Below are 24870 nucleotides of genomic sequence, written 5' to 3' on the forward strand. Positions count from 1 at the left end.
CCATTAAGACCTTTTGATTTCACTGTGATCTTTTGATAGTAAACCCAATAACCCACACAGCTTTTGTATGTGTGTCACAGCATGAGAAACACTGTTGTGTCCCATAGGCTGGAGGACTCCTGATTTGAATGTGTTTAACAAAACAGACACAGTTGATATTAGGTCAACATTGTGCTACAGGCGATGCAGCAAAAAAAGAATCAGATGTGGGCGGGAGAGCTTTTCACTCTCCGCTTTTATTCTTTCCCCGACTGTTAAAAGGATCTAGTATGCATTTAAGCAACATAATAGTACACCACCTCAATAGCTTTTATCCTGTCTTAAGCTATATAGTGTGCAGGACCCACGCGCGCACTCACACGCACTCCGGCACACACACACATGTAAGGTCAGGGAGCCACCAAGCCAGAACAGCTTGTAATGGAGAGCATTTATGGGCCGTAATGCAACCCAAATACACTGCTGCTCCAAATGTGATCATTTAATCAAAAGTACAGATGCACAAAGTCTTCTTAAATAACCTTTGGATTTGGCTGTATTTGGGAATTATAAAAAGGCAAAGCTAGAGGCTGAGGGCCAAAGCAGATCACAGGGAAGGGATTTCCTGCCTATCCTGATGCAGTCAGTCAGTCGCTGGGCAGAACCCGCGGAATTAAATCATCAGACACTGAACAGTAACGGGAGGGTCCTTCGTTATGGCAAATCCTAATTTTAGGCCACCGAATCATACGGACAAAGCTCCATACAGCAGCCACAGGGAGGAGCTCTAGAGTACATGCACTAGAACAACACACACACACACACACACACACACAAGTGACATCAGTGAGGACTGTAGGACTTCTGAAACGAGCCTCTAAGCCCCGACTGTACTTCCTCCATCTCAGGCCTTTTCATCTCTTATCATCTTCTCTCTTGCTCCTGACTCAACCGCTCCTTTTCTCTGCCGCTCTCTATCCCCTCAACCCTTCCCATTGCCCTCCACTTTTTCTTTCATCTTTTCCCCCACCCCCCTCTCTCATCTTTCACCCTCTCTTCCTTGGCCTCTGTCCTCGGGTGCCAGCAGGATATTCTCCTGATTTAGATTTTCATTTCCCTCCTCTATCACACTCTTATCCCCTCTTCCTCGCTGTAGCCTCCAGCCCCCGACTTGCTTTTTGCCCTCTAGCTTTCATCACTCCATTCCTTTTCTTTCCTTGGCTTTCTCCACATTGCGTTTTCACAGCACGTTACCGTGGGGATTTCAAGGCGGCTTAAAAAGAAGCTAGCTGCGAGTGTGTGTGTGTACGTGTGTATATTGTGTGCCATTTTGTGTTTGTTTGTGCTTGAGATGGACACAGGCAACAGTCAAGAGGCTTTTCTTTCCTAATTATCAGCAATTAAATGGTTTTCCCAAAATGGTATCAAGACCACACACACACACACACACACACACACACACACACACAGATCAATATATCATTAATCTTTAACAGGGACTAAACGGGTCAAACACAGCCAGCCAGACCCTCACAGCGGCAACACAGACGGGGGGGCTCCGCTACATCTGCAGGTCACACACTCCGGGCACCGCAACATCGACCAAATTCTCAGGGAGTGTGTGTGTGCGTGTGTTGTGTATTAAAAAAAAGGCAGATTACCCAGAGGATGGGGGGATTCGTCACGCAATGTCCTCCTTAGTGAAAAGTTTAGAGAGTATGTATATGTGTGTGTGTGTGTGTGTGTATAAAGTATATCATATGTATGGCGTTTGTGTTTTGCAGGGCCAAAATATCTGCAGTCAAAGGGTTAAAAGTTGTGTTCGGGCGATTTGCTCAGCCAAGCAGTAAACGGGGGAAGGACTCCAAGGACTGGGAGGGTGCAGGGTTAGAGAGGGTTTGTGTGTGCTTTAAAGCGTTGCATTAAAATTTCAGATCACAGCACGCCACATAGTCAAGGACCCTGACTGCCTCAGGCTCACGAGTGAGTGAGTGAATGTGTGTGTTTGTATGCGTGTGTGTGTGTGTGTGTGTGTGTGTGTGTGTGTTTATTAGCTCCTGTAAGCAAATGGGGCCGACTAGACGCGTCTTTTCAAAATGTGTTTTCTTCAGGCATAAAAGGAACAGATGCGGACAGAAAAAGGAACTGAAAAGAAATGAGAGAATTCAAAGGAGCGATGCAGTATGGGCATGGGGGGGGGAGGAGAGATAACCTATTGATTAGTGTCATAATACTGCATGCAATATCTTCCTGTCGTCTTTCCTCTTACACTCATTGACACACAATGCTAGAGCTACAGGAGTGTGGGAGTGAGGGGGGGGGGGGTATTGTGAGGAAGAGGAGCGGGATCGATCTGTTTTTAACAGCCAATCAATTTAACAACTCTGTTAATGGAGAGACACTGGGAGTTCTGGGCATTGCAAATGGGGTGTGTGTGTTGTGTGCGTGTGTGTGTGGGGGGGGGGGGGGGGGGGAACCGACACACCGTAAAAGCAAAGTTAATACTGTGCGGGGGGGCGCACAACGCAGTGACCATTTTCTAACCAGTTCTGGATTTATAGATATAATGAATGTTTCCAGGAAACTGCAATCAGCTGTTTGCAGAATGCCAATTCCCAATAAATTACCAATAAAACACCAGGGAAAGGCTTTGTGTGTCTTCCAAAACGTTAACACTTTCTGAATGCTGGTTCGGGGTCTGGTACTAACCCAGAGGGAGCACAGAGTGTGAATGTCATAAAGTGCCACTTTACAGTGAGGAACGCTGACATGGAAAAGCTTCTGTTCTCTTCCTCGCTAGAAGATCGATACCGATAGATTCCCACAGCTCAAGTAATTGAAGCCACCTTATCTTACAGGTCCTTTTAGAAGCCTGTGTGGCTTTTAGTCAGACATCTCAAAGTGACCCTCATCAGCCTCTCTGCGCCGCCACTACCCTTGACCAATCAGAGAGCGCTTTAGCCTACAGCACACAGAAAAAGTCTCTACTTGGTGCTCGCCGTGGCTGCACAATGCGTTACAATCCCCGGCAGTATTTAAAGTGCGTGGGTAATGCTGGGATTTGGAGGCCACTGAGCATTGCGGGAGACAAACCAGCTGTTTGAGAGACGGGGGGAGTTTCCAGGCAAGGAGATTCACGAAACAGGATGATTATGCCAGGAACAGACGATGGAGGAGCCGGAGGGGAGAAGTCACCCACAAACACATAGATCACCAGGACACATACTTTGCTGTGGATTCCTCGTCATACTTGGTCTTCAAATCGAAGAGTTCGGCCTGAGTTGCTTCAAGTGCTGTAAAAACACAAGAAAAGAAGTCAAGTCGATTGTGAATTCCCTTCTTACAAGTCAGCTTTCAGACGAAGAGCTTACATCCAAGTATGAACAATACTTTTTGGGAAAAAAAGGCACTGAAAACATTTCTTCAACAGCTTCAGACGGCATTTTTTTTTTACGCACAATCTTCTTACAAAGAAAAGTGTTTTGATTATTTCACGTGAGGGATTTCAGTATTTACGACGTTGCCTGTGCTGCAGTGGTGGAGTTGTTTTCATAGGCCTCCGTCAATCTGATAAAACCACACCCAGCTATTGCAGATGAAGCAGATTACATGTTAAACTTCTGGGGATGTAACTTCCCAGCACCAGCAACGGATGAACATTCAATGAGAAATACGTCAGATTTGAAACCAAGTGTTCAGAGGATTTAAAGCTAGCACAACCTCAAAGTCAGTGGTGTGGTCGCCATTTTGTCTGGGCTGGTTAAAACTGTACACACACAGGGCTGCACACACTAAGGCAACTAGTACCTGTCTGTAGGGACTGGGCCTGGTGTTCCGCCTCCTCCAACCTTGAGGACATGGAGTCCTGGCGCTCCTGGAGTTTCCTAAGGAGGCGGACAGAAGGAGCAGAAAGGCACAGATAGAGAGTCAGTCCATCTTGGACTCACACTTTGTTTTTTCACACTACAACTATTCTCTATTTTCCCACCATTTCTGAAGTGTTTTCCCCACTAAAATCCTCCCAACACAACCCACTCCTCATTAAGCAGCCCTATTAGGCAGGAATGTCTGGCCACTGGGGCACGCTGCACCCGAGGAAGAGGGGGGGGGGGGGGTAGTGTGCGAGAGAGAGAGAGAGAGAGAGAGAGAGGTGGTGTCAGAAACCACAAGGATAAAATAGATTCATTCTTAGCATTTAAAAAGTTGGGCCCTGCTGAGAAATTGCCACTGCGTGTAAAAACATCAATAATCTAGCACAAAGACGGTCTTTATGGCACTCTTTGATGCCCCCCTTCGCCGCCAATCTGTCTCTCCTGTCATCTCTATTTTTCTGCCCTCTACTTCATCCTTTCATCTTTCTCTCTCCCTCCTTCCCTCACTCCTTGCGGGATCAAATGCATCAGAGGTGCCATCCATTTACTGCCGCTCTCAGACACAGGAAGTCAGCTCTCTGCAGACAGGAAGGGGCTTATAAAACACTGACGTAAAGGAAATACAGTTGGACAATTGATCTTCTGCTTGTGCGTCGGAGAGGCAGTGAGCTTCAACGCGGCGTCACCGCAAACAAGATGATTGACACGAAGGGAAATATGAACATTAAATAAACACAAGTCATATAAATCAGCTTAAAGTGGGCCGGAGACTTTGATGAAGATTTCTTCCAAAGTGTTTTAATGAATGTAAAAGAGTTTGAAAGAAAAAAAATTGAGTCGCATTTGTTGGCAGTGCTTTGTACTTTTAAAACGGAGAATACATTCACGCAACTCAAAGTAAGTAATCGAAACTGCTGAGAATGTTTTATTTACATTTATATATTTTTTTTATTGTGACATAATAATAATAAAGACCATTTGATAATATGCAGGTAAAGTTGATGAAATGGATTAAACGGACTCAGTGAACATGTGCACTCGCACTATTCTTTGAATGCTCATTGTTTCTCTTCACCTTGCACAAGTTTATTTATCCCTTTAATTAAAAATAGGAACACATAGTTATCCAAGATAACTACATTTTAAGGTAGAAATCAATTCTCCAAATGTATTTTTTTTAAACTGAACACCAAATGGATTCACATTTAAACGGGCCCGTGTCCTATTAGAGGAAAGGTGACCAGGACTGTTTTTAAATTAAACAATATTAGAGCTGCCCACGTCTTTATGTCGAATGGGATCGATCCTGGGAAAGAACAGTATCAGGGTAACTTATTTATACATGAATTCAATATTCAGCATTGTTTTTTCCGGTTCCTTAAATATCTGGCAACAATTTTTAGCTTATGTATTACTGCCGCAGGCGTCCTGTGTATCTGAAAGCCACACACTTCAAAATGATTTGGAAAAAGGGTTTTGGAAAGAAAGTAACCCATTAAAATAAATGACTTTTTCACTGAATCATCATTTTTGACATTACATAGTCATTTTCTGGGTTCCATTTAGTTGTTGGATATTTTCAGACACAGATGTCTGTGGTAGCAATTATTCAAGATATTGAAAGATATTGTGGTAACGGATAGAAAATAGTCTGGGGTGTTGATTCCCATGAAAATGCTATGTCTTTTATATATTTTCCATTCCTGAATTGTCCTTAATAGATGGCAATGCCAGGGAAGCAAGAGACAGAAATTCGTTGATGACTATATGAGAGAGAAAAACGAGGAATATTGGTTTAGAAGAAATAATTAAGATGTGAGTAGCTTTGCTGAATAGAGGCAGAAATGTTCAATCTATTACTCAAAGATTAGGATCATAGCAGCAGCAGTTCAGTCTGAGGCCACGATGACCCAAAGGTTTGCAATGGCAAAATATTGTTATGACTTGAAACACCTCTGCTGTAGCACAGAAACACACACAGACACACACAGACACCCACTCACAGACACCCACTCACACAGACACGCGGAGACACACACACACACACACTCACACCCACTCGAAGAGACGAAGAGACACACACACACACACACAGACACACAGACACGGGTGCGCGGCTTTACCTCTCCTTCTCTGCATAGTCGTTGTGTAGCTGGAGCTGCTTCTCTTGGGCCAGGTTCTCAGCTTGGTTCTTCAGAGACTGCTCGTACTCTCGGATCTTTTCCTTCAAGGCCTTAATGGTCACCTCTGGAGGAGGTAAAGGCAGAAAGTCAGGCGTTGAGAGAAGAGGAAGGAACAGTTCAAATAGGCAATTTGCTAACTTTATAGACAACAGACTATTAGTGGTTTCCTTTGCGTGATAAATGGCGCTGATGACAATAATCCTTTCGGCCTTTGCTTAAGGAGCCACATTTCATCCCCCACATTCTTCCACTGTCGGCATAGACGAGGGTCGTGGCCCCTTTGGCTCCTGCCTAATCTTTACATCCATGGCTGGTATTGAATATTTACCGTTCGCCAACAGTAGATATGCCGTATTCATTAGGACTGCATTAGTGCTGAAACCCCATAACCTGTTGACGGCTGAGCTCGGTATGGGGCAGCCGGAAATAAATCCAACACATAACTGGGGTAATAAATAGGCCTCCATGCCTGTGTGAGAGCGTGTTTCTCTGAGAAAGATATAAGTGAGTGAGACAATGATAAAGAGCATTGCTGCTTGCCGCCTTTGACTGAGGGCTCTTAGCACTTTGTGTGCTTGTGTGTGTGATTTAAACTCCAGTCTCACTGCTCTGACACATAATCAATAGAGGAGAGTCCCCTCAGAGCCCTCTTACCCCTTAACTGCTTAACTGAACTTTAAACATTTAGGTTGCGGGGATCAATGGTCCCTGCACTCTTTTGTATGTGTGTGTGTGTGTGTGTGGGTGCAGGCAAGCCCGCGTGTGCATTTAACAGGAGTGGGAGTTCCACAGTGTGTTTTGGGGTTTAAATATCCCCCATCTATTGAGGCGGGAAGGAGGGATAAAGGATGAGGGAACAGGAAAATCAATGGCAGAATGGAACCCTGCCGCTATCGAGCTGTTCCAATTAACTCTCGCTGAGGAAAGGGGGATTCCACAACATCGCTCACTCCTCCCTTTCGACTGAAATTACACCACTTTTATTCCCGCTTCTCACTCATCTCTCTGCCTCAGTCAGTTTTTCCATCTTTCTTTACCCTGAGGGAGCCTGTCGTTTTTTATTCATGAAACTGTGCCTCGTGTTTTTCCCCCCCTGAAAACCTATTTCAGAATGTAAAACCTTGTACATTTTTTGGGTGTTTCTGAAACATTTATAAAGCATTAAATATGTCCAAATGTGGCTGCCTTCTTTGTAAAGGGCCTCTAAATACCGGCATGTTTCTTTGACCTTATATTTGCACTTCATCCACATAAAGACATAATGTTGAGACAAAAATGATTTTACTGCAATTCTGCATTTTTTTACCTTCACTTTTTAAAGGGTGGAATTTCTCAGACTAGCAGCAGTAAGAATGCCGTACATTAAAAAATGTGTTTACTTTTTTCGTTAAAGCCAAACAGAAAAGCATAAAATATAAAATGAACTATCTTGCCTTGTATTTCAGATCACCCTCAAAGTAAATGTTCAAGTCATATACAGTCTTTCCTCTTTCAGTCCAGGTCGGTATACTTTTCATTGTTTTAAATGTATTTTTTTTTAAAGATAATGCATATTGATCAACATCACTGTCAATGGGCCAGTGTCAGCAAATGTCTGCTGTCCCTTGACCAGATGTTAAAGTAGCCATTCTAATAGTAATATGCTGTTCATTCTCACTGGGGCAGCATACTTCATCACCTTGGGTTTTGTTTTGGGTTCATTCTGCACCGTCAACAGTTGCAATTGGTCATAGCAGTAAGGGAGATACAATGGGGAATAAAACGAGAAAACACAGCCAATTTACAAAAAATACTAAATCATAGGGATATGAAAGTTTGTCATGTGCTCATCTATGATTAATTGCTCGTCCTACAAAGTCAGGAAACTCCCAAATCGTGTGGCTCTGCACGTTATCCCGTCTCTGACCTTGGTTTTTGACCTCTGCAAACTCTTTGTTGTACTCCTCCAGTGTCTCACGAAGTTTGGTGTTCTCTGTCTCAATGTCGTGCATCCTCTGGAGCTTCAGCTGCAGCTGCTGAGCCAGCTCCAACACAGGTACAGGATCTGGCAGAGACAAAACACACCACATTAACACACTGGAAAGCAGATTACACAAACAAGGGCGCCAAGCTGGACCAGTGAGCTAGGAATAACTACATTCAAGGCCCTGCGAGAGCAGGCATTTGCCCTAGTGAAGTGTCCTTGAGCAAGGCAATGAATCTTGTGCAGCTCCAGGAGAAATGTTCTGGAGCTGACCCTGACCTTTGATCCCTCTGTGGAAGAGTACTGGTTCCAGCAAGGATCACAATATATTACAATTACTCGCAATATTAGGACACAGCGAGTCAAGCCATTTGGGAACTAATATCACTTAATACATTATCAAAGAGATATGTGTACATTTTAACATATGTGCAAAAAGTAGTAAATTCAGCAATACATTTCATAAGGTGAACCTTTTAGTATCTTCCCATTTAATTTTTCTTTTGTAAATATCCTATATGCGTTTATCCTGAAACCATAACTTCCAAATTTCAAAATTGACCAATATATTGTTATTGGAATTAAATTAATCTCAAATATTGATATTTATAATTCAGTGTAGGTCCAGTGCAAACACATTCCAACTCACAACTGATTAGAAAGAGGAAAGAACAGAGAGTTGGCTCGCTGCAACACAGAACACCGAAAGGTCATAGTTAGTTGCGCACATTGTGTTATCCATAAAAGGTTATTGAATGATACACTATCAGCCATTGTAACAACGGAGACTATTGTCGTTGTACGAGATACACTTTGGTTTTGTGTGGAGGGGGAAGAACCAGTCAACTGCTGACCCAGTAACAGAACTGGATAACTGGTCAATAGACAAAGACGACACACATTAACAACAATGATTACTGGGCTGTGATCAGTTAAAGTGCTCACTATGATGCAGCTTGACACCAAGAAAAAGAGAGAAACAGGGGAGCAGACAGATGGACAAAGTAGCGAGGTAAATAAGAGATTAAAGAAACAAGAGACAGAAGAAAGAAAGACAACTTTCTGGAGGCATTTCACCGACATCTCTGAACACACAGCAGGGTTAACTGTCAGTGTGATGAAGAGGGCCCTGTCAGTCAGGCCAATCACATCTGATTGGTGCTCATGGGTGGCAGACTGGTGACAGGCAGCCAAGAGACGCAGGCGACGCTCATCAGCATGCCAGCTAAAAGAGCAGTTTGCATGTTTGTGTGTGTGTTGTACAGATAAAAGGAACTGACAGCTTACAGCTGGGGGTAAGGGCCGTGTGTGTGTGTGTGTGTGTGTGTGTGTGTGTGTGTCTGACGCAGTTAGATATCTTAACTATGCTAATGAGAGATCAGCAGAGAACGATTGGGGAATTTCATGCTGATTTTGTGCTGTCAAGGTGAAACACCATGCAGGGCTAAGCTCTGGCACACTGGCACAAACACACACACACACACACACACACAGACATCTTGTCACAAACACACATCTGCACTATTGCATAGTCTCATACAAACACAAGTACAAACAAACACGAAGGAACTCAACTGTTTGCCCTGAATTTCGACTCCTATCTGCCGCGGTGTCCTTGAAAATCAACTTTCTCTTATCAAACCTTCGTCCTTCACGTCGTCGTCGCCCCCCCCCCCCCCCCCCCTCCTCCAAATCAACTGTACAGCCTGTCAAAAGCAGTTTGACTTGTGGGCCACTGGCGCTGAGCGCTCTTGCCAGACACCTTTAATCTGAAGCAGAGCACACTGGGCTGACTAACCAGGCCTTCAGCTGATAGAAGACAGAACAAAACACACCGTTTCCTCTTTCAAGACTGCAGCATTAGTCAGGCTGGTCTGTGTCTGTGTGCGTGTGCATCAGGCATTACATCATTGTCTCGCTGCAAGTTAAGAATAGCCCCGTCAGAGCTGGGGCTGACTTATTGGGAGCAGTACAATCCAAAGATATTACTGTAGGTCCATCCATGTGGGAATATGATGACCTCCTTACACTATAGATGAACTCAACTCCTCTCATTCCTACATACACGGCCCCTCCAGGGCTCCCGTACAGCTGAAAATCCCCAACCAGTAGCTCGGTGGCTGTGTGTGTGTGTGTGTGTGTGTGTGTGTTCTGTAACACTGTGCTGCGTGTCCCTCCTTGGCCTCGGTGTGCCGAGCGTGACTGCTCATGTGCGCAGCCAATCGCGGGCGCACTTGTCATCCGTATCAGGACGCACCTTCTGTTCAGACCCTCTAAAGGCTTCGCCAGTGGGGATGAGAGCTTGCGGGGGACATATTAAGGTGTCGCACACGCCTGGATGCACAGTGAAGGAGCACCGGAGGGTGTTGGGCTTTTTCTCCTCCCCCGTTGGTGCCGTCTGTATGGATAAGGGGGTCTCCTGGTCACGTTTTTTGGAACGGTGTTTGGACAAACGCTCAAACACTCAAACACAGGCGTACACGAGGACGCACATATTTGAGTCGTAGTCTTACCTGGGACATCGATTATTTTCTTGTACACGTTCAAGAAGGCGGCCTCTGCTTCTTTACTTCTCTTACTCAAGGCATCGATCTGCAAGAGAGGAGAAAAAGAACGGTTCATCGTCAGTCACACCGCCTCACAGTCACAACTGAGTCACAGCCGTACAGTCCAAAGGCAGCCCCATTAATCTCACAGCCAGCGTCATCCACATAGCTGGATTTCCTCACTATGCATCGGTATGCCGCTTGCAATGGCGGTTGTCTTGACAGTGGCGGCGTTGGCGTTTCCTTCCCGTGAAAGTCAGTTCAGCTGTTCAGCTGATGACGGATGCCTTTCTTTTGCCGCGTACGCGGCCAAGTCCGTCTGTCCAAGAGTGTGTGTGTGTGTGTGTGTGTGTGTGTGTGGCTGAGTTTGTCTGTCCGTCAATGTGGGTGTGTGCAAATGTGTGTGTTTGTTTCCCCTCCAGCACGCTGACATCATTAAACAGCTGGCTCAGTCTTTCCAGCCACAGCAGGGGCAGATTATTCAGTCAGCTCTTAGCAGCAATACAGCGTGGATCCATTACTGCAGCAGCCATTAACACAAGAGGGCACGGCATGCATTCCATCACCGATATTATTGAAATGGACAGCATTAGATTGGATCCATTAAAAAAAAAAAAAAATCGGGGGGGAACTTTTACACTGTCGTCAACGCTGGAATGTGAGGCTGCGAGCTCCGTTTTGATCCGTGTGTCACACTTCAATATGAGAAGCAGACAGAGCAGGAAAACTGCATCTCACATCAAGTCTAAATCGAGGGAAACAGACGGCGAATAAAGACATTCGGAGGGTGCTACTGTACTGGGCACCGCTACAGCTGACGACTCTGGCTCACGCACTCAGACTAAACAGCCTCGTGTTTCTCTTCCAACTCCTCCAGCACATTCACCGAGAGAAAGGGAATAAAGACAAAAGCCTGTATAAGTCCAAATATAAAGTCTTCACATTCCCAGCCAAGCCAGTAGTGGAGTTGATGGGTGGTTTAGGGGTTCTTGCCACTGTAAACAGAGCGGCCTACATGTAATACTGCCTGGGCTCCTCTGGGAACCTAATAAATCTCTTCACATGGCTTTGATTCATCTCTAGTTTTTTAGCCGCAAAACATCTGGCCCCGAGTAGGCTGGTGCCAGCACCCCTCCCTCTCTCTCTCCCCCCCCCCCCCCCCCCCCCCGATATTTCTCCATGTCTTTCTCTCAGTCGCTCTCTTGAATTCTCCCTCTTGTCGCTTCCATGTTCTGACTCATTTCTTTCTCTCCCTCAATCTTTTTCAGTGTCAGTCTTTCGCACACGCTTCTCTGTCACACTCTAATGTCTACCTGGCATGTATCGGGCTCCGGTCTCTCCCCATGTCACACTCCCACACACCGATACACACACACACACTAACCCACCACTACTATATCTCATTCTCACATCATGTCCCTCTTCATGTGCTGTGTGACATTGAGCGATCAGGATCCTCAGTTGCAAGGCCGCTAATGGGAGATTACTGATGCAGAGTACTAATACCTCTCACACACCAACAGCGAACCTTTCATCAATGTCGAAATGCGCGTGCACGTATAGAAGAGTTTGTGATCAGCACAACGATATCACCAGAAAAACGCTCAAAAACAAACGCAAAAAACGATCTGCCAATGGCAATGAAGGAAGCCGGCTGCGTGACTGTACAATGACTGGGCCAAGGTCAGTGGTACAGCAGCTTTATATAGCCCAACATGGGAGGCAGGAAATAGACATTTAATGTAGGACACACCCTACAGTTAGAGGCAGGTTAACTGCAGAACCAGAGCCATTAGAAGACCACCCAGGATTTGCAAATTCAACCCCGCTGCACCAAACTGCAGATCTTTCAACCAATCCCAATGACATCTGCTAGTACATGCTTCCCTGCCCCCATCCCACCCACACACACACACACACACACACACACACACCAAACAAAACAAATGAAGTGACACAAATGATACCTCACCAGTATCAGTAGGTTACCAATGGGAAGTGCTTGCAATTGCAAAAGGTATCCCCGACACATCCACACACACAAACACATACGTACATACGTCAGCAGCTTGTGCCACCACCATCACTCAGCACCGCCGCGCTCCCCTATCTAACCCAGAGTGTGTGAAGGGCATCAGGCTGACCTGCTTGTGTGCGTGCATGTCTGCGTGTGTGTGCGTGCGTGGGCCCCAGTGGAGTCTGATAAGGGGAGGCTATGGGAAGCAGGGACTGAAGCCTTGGATAATGGAAAAGCTTATCTGATCGATGGACCAACAAGGAACACTGAGCATGCAACATACACACACAAACACACGTATACACACACACACAAACACACACACACACGTAACCCGTTTAGCAAACCGAGGCTTTGTGGAAACAGTTCTGTTATTGGTAATAATTATGACCTGAGGGCATCCACCTTTCAATGACAAAGATTAAACAGAGGATCAAGACCTCCAAGTTGCTGGGATAAAACTTTTTATTGTTCCGTCTGGGTTCCACATTCACTTAGTAAAGATTCAAGCTGCGAGGGTAAAATGCTTAAGGATGAGTTACTGTGGGACTTTGTCGGGAAGACCCTCTGGTTTTTGGTACCGTCTTGTCCTTGATCAAAGCACTTAGGGGTAAGCAAACAAAGCCAGGCTAAAATTACACATTCTCAGAGCTACTCATGTTGTGGCATGCAAGCGCGCAAAATAGTTGACTGATTGATGGGCTGCTCCAAGACTGGCGCGGGTGTACAGAATTATCTCAATAATCATAAGATAATGTCTCTCAGTTCCGCGACCACCCACCATGCGCTTCAGCGTGTCCTGGTGTGCACGCCGTCGAGGTGTGTCAACATGAGGATGGTGGAAACAGCTGACAAAGCCACAATTATATTGCTGCCGTTTCTATTCTCTAAATAGACTGTGGATCATCAGCAGAACATGGTGGGACCACTATAAATTACAGCATTTTTACATAACCACTGGCTGTGGCTGCCGCTCTAACACAAGAATATGGAAACTAACCCGGTGTTAAACTGTAATACGCTATGGCCAGGAGCAAAGCAAAACTGTCACCGTCTATGGAGATGATTTGGTTTGCCTGCGTGTGTGTGTGTGTGTGTGTGTGTGTGTGTGGGGGGGGAGGGGGTGTCCATGTGTGTGCATTTATAAAGAGATACCGTTGGGCTAAATGTCCACCCACTCTAACCCCAAAGAACGCCCAGTCTAAACCAGCCGCTTCCACTCCTACCCTCTGACTTTCACATATGGGAGTGAACTGGAAATGCATGGATGCCAGAAAGGAGGAGTCATGAGGGAAATAGGCCAAAATGATGGAGGAGGAGATAGAGGGGAACGGTGGGAGTATGATATTGCACACACACACACACACATACGCACAAGTCACCTCTTATAGGTCAAGGTACAAAGAAACCTAGGGCGCAACATTCAATTGAAAATAAATAAATGAGCTACAACGAGCAAAAATAGGCCTCATGATTCACCAGATCAACAAACAACCCCACGGAATCATGCAGACAAACATAGTCTGAGGAAATAGCATTCGGTGAGTTGTGACTGGCTGGAGCCGGGGTTTTGTGGTGCTATTCTTTTTTTTTTTTTGCAGGATGCAATTTAAACACACCCTGGGGCTACAGGACTTCATGAATAGGAGAGAAAATCAAGAGCAGCGCAGAGCGAGGAAAAGAGGGAGAGGAAAGAGGGGAAATGAGATAGTGGCAAGAGAAAGAACAGGAGAGGGGAGAGATGACAATTTAAGAGGAAAGACGAAAGTGGAAACAGAGAGAAGGTCACTGAGAGAGGGAGCAAACGGGCTTCATGAAATGCACGCTGTGCTCGAGCATGTGCATCACAACGTCAATTTAAAGCCCCAATTACTCACCTCTCCTTGGAAGCTCTTGAGCAAGGGGGCAACCTGTTTCCTGAAATCCTGAAAGATAAAGAGAAGAGGAGGTTAGCGAGTCTCAAAAAGAGATAATCAATGATCAAGCAGTCCATTTTAATCCTAAAACAAGAGTTAACAAACAGCTCTCCGGCTGCAGTGATGCGAGACCACGAGCAGAGTTCTACACTCGCAGACCTCAGAAGTCACTCATTGAAATCAAGTAGCTGCCATTCTTCCATTGATGATGAATACTGAGTGATGCGTGAGCGAGTGATGAACACGAGGGAGGGGAGCAGGCCCGGTTTGTACCCCGAAGTGCTTTGCCGTTCTTATAGGAACAGGTGCGGCGCCACCTGGGCCACCCAGAGGCACCACTAGTGCGCGTCAGACAGAGAATGAGTAGGACTAACGTTAACCAAGTTTTTACTGTAAAGGAAATGTTTTTCATCCCACAAGCCCCATTGCATGACTTTACGGCACGAGTCGGCGGTTTCAGATTAGAAAGCCAGTCGAGTATGTCTCAGGGGAACATGCAAATCACCATGCTGTTAGCCGAGCCTCCATCCTGACAAAATGAACTGGAGCGTACGGTAAAAGCACGGCTGAATAGGACATTATGTACAGGAACATTTGATTTGCACAGTTTGTGGACACACACACACATCCACCCAAAAACTGCCTAATGAAGATGTGAAGTAGGGCACCGACAGATGTGTGCTCAGGAGACCCGCTGCCTTTTAGAAAACTCTTGTCTAAAAGCCTAACCCATGCTGCAGGGAGCATGCATCCCAAACTGACCTGGGACCAGTGTCTGGGGCTGGCCTAATCCCAGGTTGGTCCAGACAGGCCGCTTGTCTGGGGCTGAGGACAGGTCATGACCTCGGTGACCCTGCCCTATTGTTACCCCATCAGGGGTCGTTGCGGCTGTTTGTCTGGGCCAATTCAATATTCCCCTGCTGGGGATAATGACCTCCACCCCACCCCAGCTCCACCCCCTCCCTTTTCTGACTCTCCCCCTCTAACACACACACACACACACACACACACAAAAAGACAACAACAAAACACCTACACAAAAACGAGAGTGCCATTTTTGTCATTTGCATTAGTTTGATAATATCCTAATTCCTGTTTGGGTGAATAAATAATTGTAGCTTTTACCTTCATCTGGTTCCACTGTATATCAAAGCTAAATGTGCTTAGATATTCATCTTTATTGGTGTGAATAAGCATAGAAAACCTTTGTCATTTCACCATTTTACATTCAGTGTGCTATTCTCACGGTGGCGTCAAACTAATGTTAATATTTATGACCAAAAAGAGAAACCTCTGTATAATGTAATGCAGTCTAGTCTAGCAGTCCTGCCATAATTACTACCTTCATACAAATCATGACTATCTGCATGACGAGGTGCCTCGACACGACCATAATAGTTTGACATTGCGGTATTAATCTTATTGAATTGTTTGCCAAGTTAAACTCCTAATGTTATTTTAGGTGAATATCCTCTCATCTTGTAACACACACACACACACACCTTTTGCTGCACACCCGAGCTCTGAACCCCTTTGGTCCACTCTCCTGTGCTCCGCCCCCCTGCCCTCTCCACTTCTCAAGATTTATGACCATATAACATAACAATGCACACAGACACCATAGTCAATCTGTGTGTGTGTGTGTGTGTGTGTGTGTAGTGAGGGGAGTGGAGGGGGCCAGGCAGCAGGAGATGGATGGCTGGTGTGTGAGCTGCCGGCAGACAGCAGACAGGCCAGCCCGAGGAATCCTCCAGGGAGTATGGAACTCCCATTCGCTGTCTGTCTGCCCTGCAGCTAAACACAAACGTGAGTATATGTGTGTGCACACACACACGCACACACACACACACACATTTTTCTACCACTGCCTCTGGCACCCAATCTTTGGGACATTTTACAACCATTCCCATCTTTTCCTTTATAACAGAGTGGTAGAGGAGACTTGACTAACTAAAAGGAAATTAAGAACTTGATGAATAATTCAGGCAATTTAGGAAGCACAGTGAGATGTAGTCTAAAAAATAAAGAAAAATTCAACAGTGTGTCGGTGCTAATGAATTATGGAAACTTTGTTTTCACGCTGCATGTCTTTGCACTACATTGAAAACGCTACAAAAGCCTGCACACGCGTGAGTGTGTGCGTGCAAGTCTATGTGTGTGTGAGTGTTATTATGCATACCATGAGTGCAGTTCACACCAAGTACAGCTCAGCAGACTAGAGGCAGTCGACGTGGGCCGGTCTCCTGGTTGTTGAATAATGGATCAGAGACGGACTCCCGCTCAGCCTAATGCAGTCTGATCTGATGTGACTGATCTCCGCCGACTGCTGCAGACCACAGAGCGCTGACAGCCCGCTCCATAGGCCGGTCAACCACACAGCAACCCAAGAGACAGGAAACGCTGCTCCGCGAATGCCCACGTGAAGATCGGAGCACTTTTAATCAAGCGCAAGCCATCGCATGTTATGAACGAGCCCGTTTGGTCGGCGGCCTGGATGCTCGCACACCTCCCGACGTCGGGAGTTTCAGTGTTGATTCCTATTGAGCCGTTACAGCCCTGTAATGAATCCCGTCGCTCGCCTGGCCTGGCTCGGATTCCTCCTCCACATACCAGGGAGATGCCAGGGGCCACACAGACGCCAGAGGAGCCTTCCTAAATCACAGCCTTGTTACACTGATGAATGTGTGGGTCCTGTTCTGTGATCTAGGCTATCTGCTCGGTGTGTGTGTGTGTGTGTGTGTCTCTGCTTCTCTGGATGTTTTCTTTGTGTGCGTGTCTGTCTGTCGTGGCTAGTGAGGTGGTTACACTTGAAGACGAGATCAGCGGTGAACGTGTCGGGTAAAGAGACATTAGCATCTTCTATATGCAGGTAGCAGTGCCCCTGGTGTGTGTTCCTCTACACTGGGTGGGCTACAAGCTGAAGTCAACAGTCACAATCCACATCCTGTGGTAACTATAATAGACCGACTCAACTCCACCGAGAGTTAACAATTTTCTATCCACAGTCTACTCCATTCATACATAATTCATGCCACCATCAATAATTCACCATGGTGACATTACCAATAATAACACAACAATACTTTGTTTTCGCTGTGTGGCTTCAAATGCGTTGCCTTGGTAACAGAGATGAAACAAATATTCCCAGGAGTAGTGATGGGAACACAGGAACAGGACAGAATTCCCTCCTGATCCCACTTAGTAGTGTTGTCACACTCTTTCTTTTACACACACACACACACACACACACACACACACACACACACACACACACACACACACACACACACACACACACACACACACACACACACACACACACACACACACACACACACACACACACACACACACACACACACACAACTAGGTCAGATAATACAAACTCCTGAGGGGTTTTCTGTTTTGTCTCTTTAGGATTTCAGGGAAACTAATGGCGAGACTATTTTTGGGAGCCAAGTCCCGCATCTCTGCGCCGTCTACTCCTCCCCTGCTCTCTGAGTAAATAATCACGGCAAAATTTATGAAGAGGGCGAAGAGACACAGAGAAACGCCGAGGCGAACCATGATTGTCAAAGCGGGATGTAAGCGTGTCTGTGAATATCTGATGTCCTCACCTCTGGTGTGCTCTTCTTGAACTCGCGGCTCAGGTCGATGAGCTTCTTCCTGGACTGTTCGCTCTCATCCTGTCGGTTGGCAAGCTGAGTGGCGGTGGCGTCTAGTTCTTTCTGAAACACAAACACATCATTTCTTTGAGTCCCCCAAGAAGAAAGCAGCACAGTTTTTGTCGTACTTATTATCGTCGCCGTCTGTCATCATAATCAGCATCATTGTTATAATTCAGAATATAGAGACGGGAGCCGTTTTCTGACTACAGAGCCGAGTCCTCGACTCATCCGGCGTGCTGTGGACTGTCCTGCCTCAGCTGAACTCGGCCAGTACGTTGCAGAGGCACAGAGCAGAACCACAACGACAATGTCCCGCCAAAGAAAACCCATCGACGTCGATTGTTGATCTTCCAACAGCGCAGGCAGTATTTTTTCTTTCATTCAGTCCGTCAGTCAGTCAGTTCCGACTGTGTCGGGTATGACAGCTACTGTCGCGATAGACCACTACTACTCTCTCTACACAATTCAAAACCATTATTGGCTGTCTGCACCAGACCAGACCAGAACCCCCCGATAACAACAGCACAATTATCAGCAACAGCAGTGTTGTCAAGACGGAGGCCGGGTCCGCCATTCCCATTTTGCATTGTTATTAATAGCCATTTATGGGACTTGTTCCAGATGATGGGCCAAGTGCTGACATTAACAAGACGTGCAGGCCTTGTAAAGATTGTATCTCTCTGCTGAGTGTGTGAGAGTTGCTGGATTATGTTTCTGTTGGATTCTTGCCTCCTGTCGCGCTCACTCCTCCCTCTCCGCCCTTATTTTCCTGTTCTCTACAGATCATCCACTCACTCATTCAACCAGCAGTACCTTCCCTGTTTAAATCTCTCGTCTCCCTTTGCTCCGCCTCCCCCTTTTCTTCTGCCCCCTCCCATCCTACCTCCTGTGAGGCCGCCCACCCCTGAGAGTGATTAAACGCTGCTGAAGGGCCGTTATGCTAACTAACACACTAATCATTTAATACACACATTACCACAGGGGCCCTTGTGGCTCAGTGTGCTGACAAGGTCCCAAAACACACTCATGTGCACATGCCCACCTCCCCTCATCACCCACGCCCCCAAAACACACAAGAAAATACAACCCTCTGAAGAAATAGTGTGATCAAGTACTAATTAAGAGATTTCCCCTCCATCAGCATTAAGATGAATTCCCTGACAAGCTTCATTTTATCCACAAACGATTGCAAAATTTGCAATGGATTTTACACAGAAGCACAGGACGTTTAAAAAAAAAAAAAGAGGGAAGAAAGGCTCACTTGCTTCCATGCCCTCTTGCTCTCGCTGCCCATGGAGCAGTTGATGCAGCAGCCTGTCTGCCCGTGGCCATGGAGCAGCTGCACTATCTGTTAGTGAATTTGAGCGTGCGCAGAAGCTTGTGCAACGCTTGATGAGAGGTGGAACCTTATGAATTTTAATCATGTTAAATTAATTGTCAAAAAATGAATGCTCTAGTTCATGAATAGAGGTGTAATTATTATATTGGTAAAGATTAGCTACAGGAACAAGAATATGAGGCCCAGTTGGTTCAAGATACTAACATTAAACTGTGCAAACATTAATCACAATTTGATGTCTCAGGCCTTAAGGCTAATCATCTTAAATGATTTAATAACACAGTGGAACACTGCCTGATCAGGTTTCAGGAGGCATAAGCAGCCACCGGGATAATTTTAGGTATATCTCAAAAGCAAAGAGATAATTTGTACATTAGTCTAAATGTGCCATTAAACACTCGGAATCATTTGTACATACATTTAAATATTTAAAAAGTAAAATACCACGAGTGACCGATTATTACAGGTCATCAATATATGAGATGGAGGGGGAGGGGTAGGAGGAGGGGGAGAGTGTGTCAACTCAGGACACAATTAAGTGCATCAATTTAAGGAATAAAGCGTGAGAACGTTAATTAAAACCAAATTTATCAAAATGAAGTTTTTTTGCATTACATTGTCTGTACCGTCTAAAATTATCACTGCCTCTAAACATGGGTTGAAAATTTGAAATAAGTTGCAAACCTCCGCACTACATGACAACACTATTGCATTCTACACCACTGTTCACATTCGGGTTGTTTTAATGAGGGAAGGAAATGTACAACTCCTTGTACTCATTGATTAGTGTGCTCGGTTTCAGAGTAAAGCTGAAATATCCACAGTCCTCCACGAGGGTTACTCTTTAGGAGGGCATGTGCCAATCCTTGACGCCCTTGATCGTGTCTAATCCCTTTCCAAAACCCTGCACATATCCCAATGTGTTACCAAATCCCCATACCCAAAAAAAATCCTCACTACTAAGCTAAATAAAACACATCGCACAGGAAAGAGGATTGATTCAATGCCAAGTGGGCAAGTAATTATGGGCATGGTCTCAGTTAAAAAAATAATAATAATAATAAAAAGACCCCTCAGACCCAGTCAGGTGTTGACTCTGCCCACATCAGCAGACAGGGGCAGACTTTACACTCACCTTGCTGATGGAGCGTAATATTCAAAAGCGCTCAATGCTGCCTGCCCCTTGCTCACACGCATCACATCCTACTGACCACTAGGGGGACGATTCTATTCCCATTTTAAGGTCATATTTAAGTACCGTAAATGAAACACTGAACAAATAAGTTTAGGTTCATAGTTTGCTGAATGCTGTTTTTGCAGAACGTTGATTCCAAGCAAAATAAAACTGGATTGACCTGTGGTCAGTTTACACGTTACAAAGATGCTGACTCGAGGGAGAAACACACAGCAGATGTCCTTTAGCTCCTTATACCGCTGTTCTTTGTTTATAAAATGAAACATTTCAGTGGTTTTTTTATAAAAACAGGCTTGAACTTAAAGTGTTGACACAAGGGTTTTCATATACAATATGTGTTTAAGCCTAATACTGACTCAGTTTTCTCCGAACCTGGTTTTAGAAAATGTACATAGGACAACAGAAGGTGATATTCTCAATCTCAAGCTTATAACAATGTATGGGAATTCAGTTAAACGCTTGAAGCCGGTTGATATTTACTCCAGTATGAGATTGGAGAACCGGTTTGAATTCTTTTCAGTGACGACACTCAGTGGGTCCAGATACCCGATCCTTGCTTAGTAGAACCATCATCGCAGTTTGTATTACTGTCATGACTAAAGATAGCAGGTAGCTCGATTAATAGCTCGAGAAAGATGACGGGAAAGGTAACATCTGTCACTATCCATCTAAAGCCATGACAGTGAAAATAAACTGCAACATGGTGCGTATGTGCAGACTAAGTAACTCAAAGGATTGGCTGGAGCCATTGCATGTTTCAGTTCATAAAAGGCAGATGCAGACATCCCTATTTAGGTAGATAGACATGTTCCACGAGTTACATATCATTTGCATGGGATGTAAGTCCAACAAAGTGTCATGCATTAGAGGGTTTATTTTGAATTTAAAAAGCAGCATTAACATCAAATGTCAGCTAATCTTTTAGCTTCATCATGCACCGACATTTTTGAGTGGAATACTGTTAACTTTAAGCAAGCCTGCTCTACAGGGGCTCTGCCATCTGGCATACCACTGGGATATTCTTTATATCATGTTTCACATCAATGATTGACATCATGCTTGTTTGATAACCCTTACAAATTAACATGTTTGACAGGAAGCCCTGAAATGAAGAAAGGGAGTTATGGGAGTCGATATTTCCCCAATGCATGACTAGTGTAATGAGGACATAATTATTTGCAAAGGCAAAGTGCAAATCCCAGCACTTGTTGATGCTTCAATCTAATGCCTGCAGTTCACAACACAGCACCAAACATGCATGAAAAACTGTACTCTGTGCCTTCAGGCTCGGTCTCTAAAGTCAACGTTCTCTTGGCCGGACTTTAAAATCGTCTTACTTTTCAGATATGAAAACCGTTTAATTTACGAGTGAATTCATAAATGTAACCATTTCACATCAACTCAAGCACTATTTTTTAAATCTGGCCATGGCTGCCGAGGACGGCACTGTCTAGTTTAGCAGAGGATGGAATATGGTGTGTGCAGGGGAGCATCAAGTGGGCTGTAATGTCTGTGTGATTGCTGTAACAGCCCTGCTTGGCTTGGCTGGACTAGCCCATAGCAGCAGTCCCTGTCCTGGTTCATTTGGTCGTCTGGTCAGCTGTAAAGACGATTGGAACAGATTGCCAGCACTCCCTAGAGAGACTTCAACACCGACTTGGCCAAGAAGCCTCCCGCACGCTGCCCCACACGCGTGTGCTCTCACATGAATGCACAGACAGGCCGCTGCAGTAACTTGGGGAGCCCAGTCTTTGCACATTCTTTTGAACTCCCTTTCAAAAAGAGGAAGTCTGCTAACATGTTCGCCCAGTGAAATTTGGCATGGCGAGCTGCGTTCGCAGCGAGGAGGGGAGGTTGGGCCAAATGGAAATAACTATCTCTCCGTCCTACAATTGGGGAAATAATACTAATCGCTGATAGCCGTCGCCGGTAAACAAATCCTACTACCACTGGCCATCAGACCCAAGGTGTACTATGCGTGTTCATCTCTCCTAATGAAATTCCTTCAACTCGTCTGCAGGCGGAGAGAGGCCTTCTATCTCACTAATTCACTCTAATTACTCTAATGAGCCACAGGTGATGATACAGTGAGACTGATTAATTAAATGGGAGGCACCAATCAGGCACGTCTGATTATGCCAATCACATCGACGACCGACTAAATGAAATAACAGGAGACAGACGCACTTTAATTGAGGTATCAAAACTTCATGGAATTCCTCACGTCCCCGCGCTTCACCGATGTCGAGACAGATAGGCTGTTGGAATGACAACAAAGTTATTGTTATGCACAGTATGAAGTCAATCTGCAGCTGCCGTCTGTGCCGGTGACCGGGAGAGCAGACGGCGGAGAGAACACCGAACATGGATTTGCTTCAGATCTCGTTCTCCGTGGAGTAATTGGGACTGTAACGGCGAGAAACACTTTGTTTACACCTAGTCGGCAGTCACACATGCCAGGGAGTCTGCCACGACTCCGTTAGTCCAAACACAATGTAGGTTAACTGCTCCACGTTCGGCTCATGTTTTACACATTAATCTAATGGAGTGCCATTCTTGAATTCGTGCCAGGCGCGGAGCGAGACGGACACATACATTCACTTCTTCTCGGTAACACTAACATCGTATTTCTCACAGAACAGAAGAGGACAATGCTTCAAACAAAAACAAAAAGCTGTTCTGCTTGCATTACAAAGTGAAAAGCCTTTTTTAATGACAACATGACACAGATGTTTAAGAGATGAAGTCGTCTGTCCCGCCAGCGCAGTCGCTAATCTTTCCTTTTATCTCCGACATGTCTGAGGCTGTTATGTGGTTATGATAGTAAACAGTAAAAAAGGCGTCTGGAGAAATGTCTTATCTGAAATCTACGTGGCCTCCCTCCCCCTCCTCCTCCTCTCACATCGTGCCACCTCCTCTGTGGCTGGCTGTTCTGTATGCTGAAGCCACTGTGTGGGGGTGGAGTCGTGGGGTGGCGGCTCAGTCAGGAGCGACAGCCACGCTTGCTACAGCGACACGGTACATGATCACAGATCAAAGGCACGCCCCCTCAAAACACAGCACAGTAGCGGCGCAGATAAGAGACGACAATCCTGGCTGCCTGGCTGCCTTCCTACCTTTGACATAGCGATTGCAGGGTACAGAACTTTAAATGTGCCCGCAGATGCTCTTTTCTCAAACCACACTGGTTTGGGGACGCGAGTCACAGCCTCCTGAATCTCCGTTTTTGCTTTTCCTCTCACTCTCAAAGTCGCAAAGTTTTGTTAACCGCAAGCGAACACAATAGTTTTACTGGTGACAACTGAGGTCTCAACACTTGTGTGTGTGCGTGTGTGCAGCTGTGTGTGAATCTATATTTGTGTGCCGAGCGGTTTGGGGGGGGGGGGGGGGGGGCGGGGTCAGCCTACCACTTTCCACAGTCCAACAAGACGCTTGTGGTCCCTGAGCATTTTGTTCCTTTTTTTAAACACAGATCCATATCTACCAACAGCACAGGCGCTGTCAAGACTCACCTCGCTGACGCTGACGCAAGCCTGGATCAAAAACAGGCTTTTTACACCACAGCCTCGTTTGTATTGATCTGTGTTTCTCTGCTGAGAGAGTGCTTGTTGTTTTATCTCCCCATCATCCAAGCCTCAACTCTCCTGAAGCCTACCCAGAGCTTTTTTTCTTCTTCTCCAACCCCATCGTCTGACAAGGGGTTTCAGAGGCCAGGCCTAAGCCTAAATACAAATATAATGAGACTACGATGGTTTCTGGCATGGAGGAAGTGCAGCTCACTTGGTCTCATTTTGCAGAGTTTGAATTTAGCTGGAGGCCTGTGTCACAAAGGGTGAGTGGTTTAGAGGGTGCAATGGGAGGAGAGGGGAATGGCGATATGCTGGTGTAATGCATTGGTGAAAGGGCAAGATTTTTCATCCCTGCGTTTACAGGGTGGAACGGCTAGGATATTGAGATCTGAGATAGGATCAGAGGGTAGTGAGCTGTTTCAGCTCCGATAAAGGCCACGCATTACAAACAGAGCACAGATAGAGAGAGAAAGAGAGAGAGAGAGAGAGAGAGTACCAGAGAAAGAAGGAGAGTATCACACCTCTCATACCTGAATTAATGCCTCCATTCTGCCAGGAAGCCATTCCGTGCCAGTGAGAGGAGATTGGGGAGGGGATGAGTGCACAGATACGGACTAAAAAAG

General features: G+C 45.7%; 1 protein-coding gene across 3 annotated transcripts in view; it reads right to left on the reverse strand.

The window, feature by feature from the left end:
* Positions 1-24870, reverse strand: part of cux1b (cut-like homeobox 1b) — a 57165-nt gene that overhangs the window by 22171 nt on the left and 10124 nt on the right. For all 3 annotated transcript variants that reach the window (XM_056440520.1, XM_056440519.1, XM_056440518.1), the window contains exons 2-8: positions 18094-18204; positions 14438-14485; positions 10511-10589; positions 7941-8078; positions 5975-6098; positions 3787-3863; positions 3206-3272 (exon numbers count right to left, since the gene is read on the reverse strand). In XM_056440520.1, the coding sequence (XP_056296495.1) occupies positions 3206-3272; positions 3787-3863; positions 5975-6098; positions 7941-8078; positions 10511-10589; positions 14438-14485; positions 18094-18204 (644 nt within the window). The remainder of the gene's footprint in view (positions 1-3205; positions 3273-3786; positions 3864-5974; positions 6099-7940; positions 8079-10510; positions 10590-14437; positions 14486-18093; positions 18205-24870) is intronic.

Source organism: Pseudoliparis swirei, chromosome 20, assembly GCF_029220125.1.
Source record: "Pseudoliparis swirei isolate HS2019 ecotype Mariana Trench chromosome 20, NWPU_hadal_v1, whole genome shotgun sequence".
Lineage (NCBI taxonomy): Eukaryota > Metazoa > Chordata > Actinopteri > Perciformes > Liparidae > Pseudoliparis > Pseudoliparis swirei.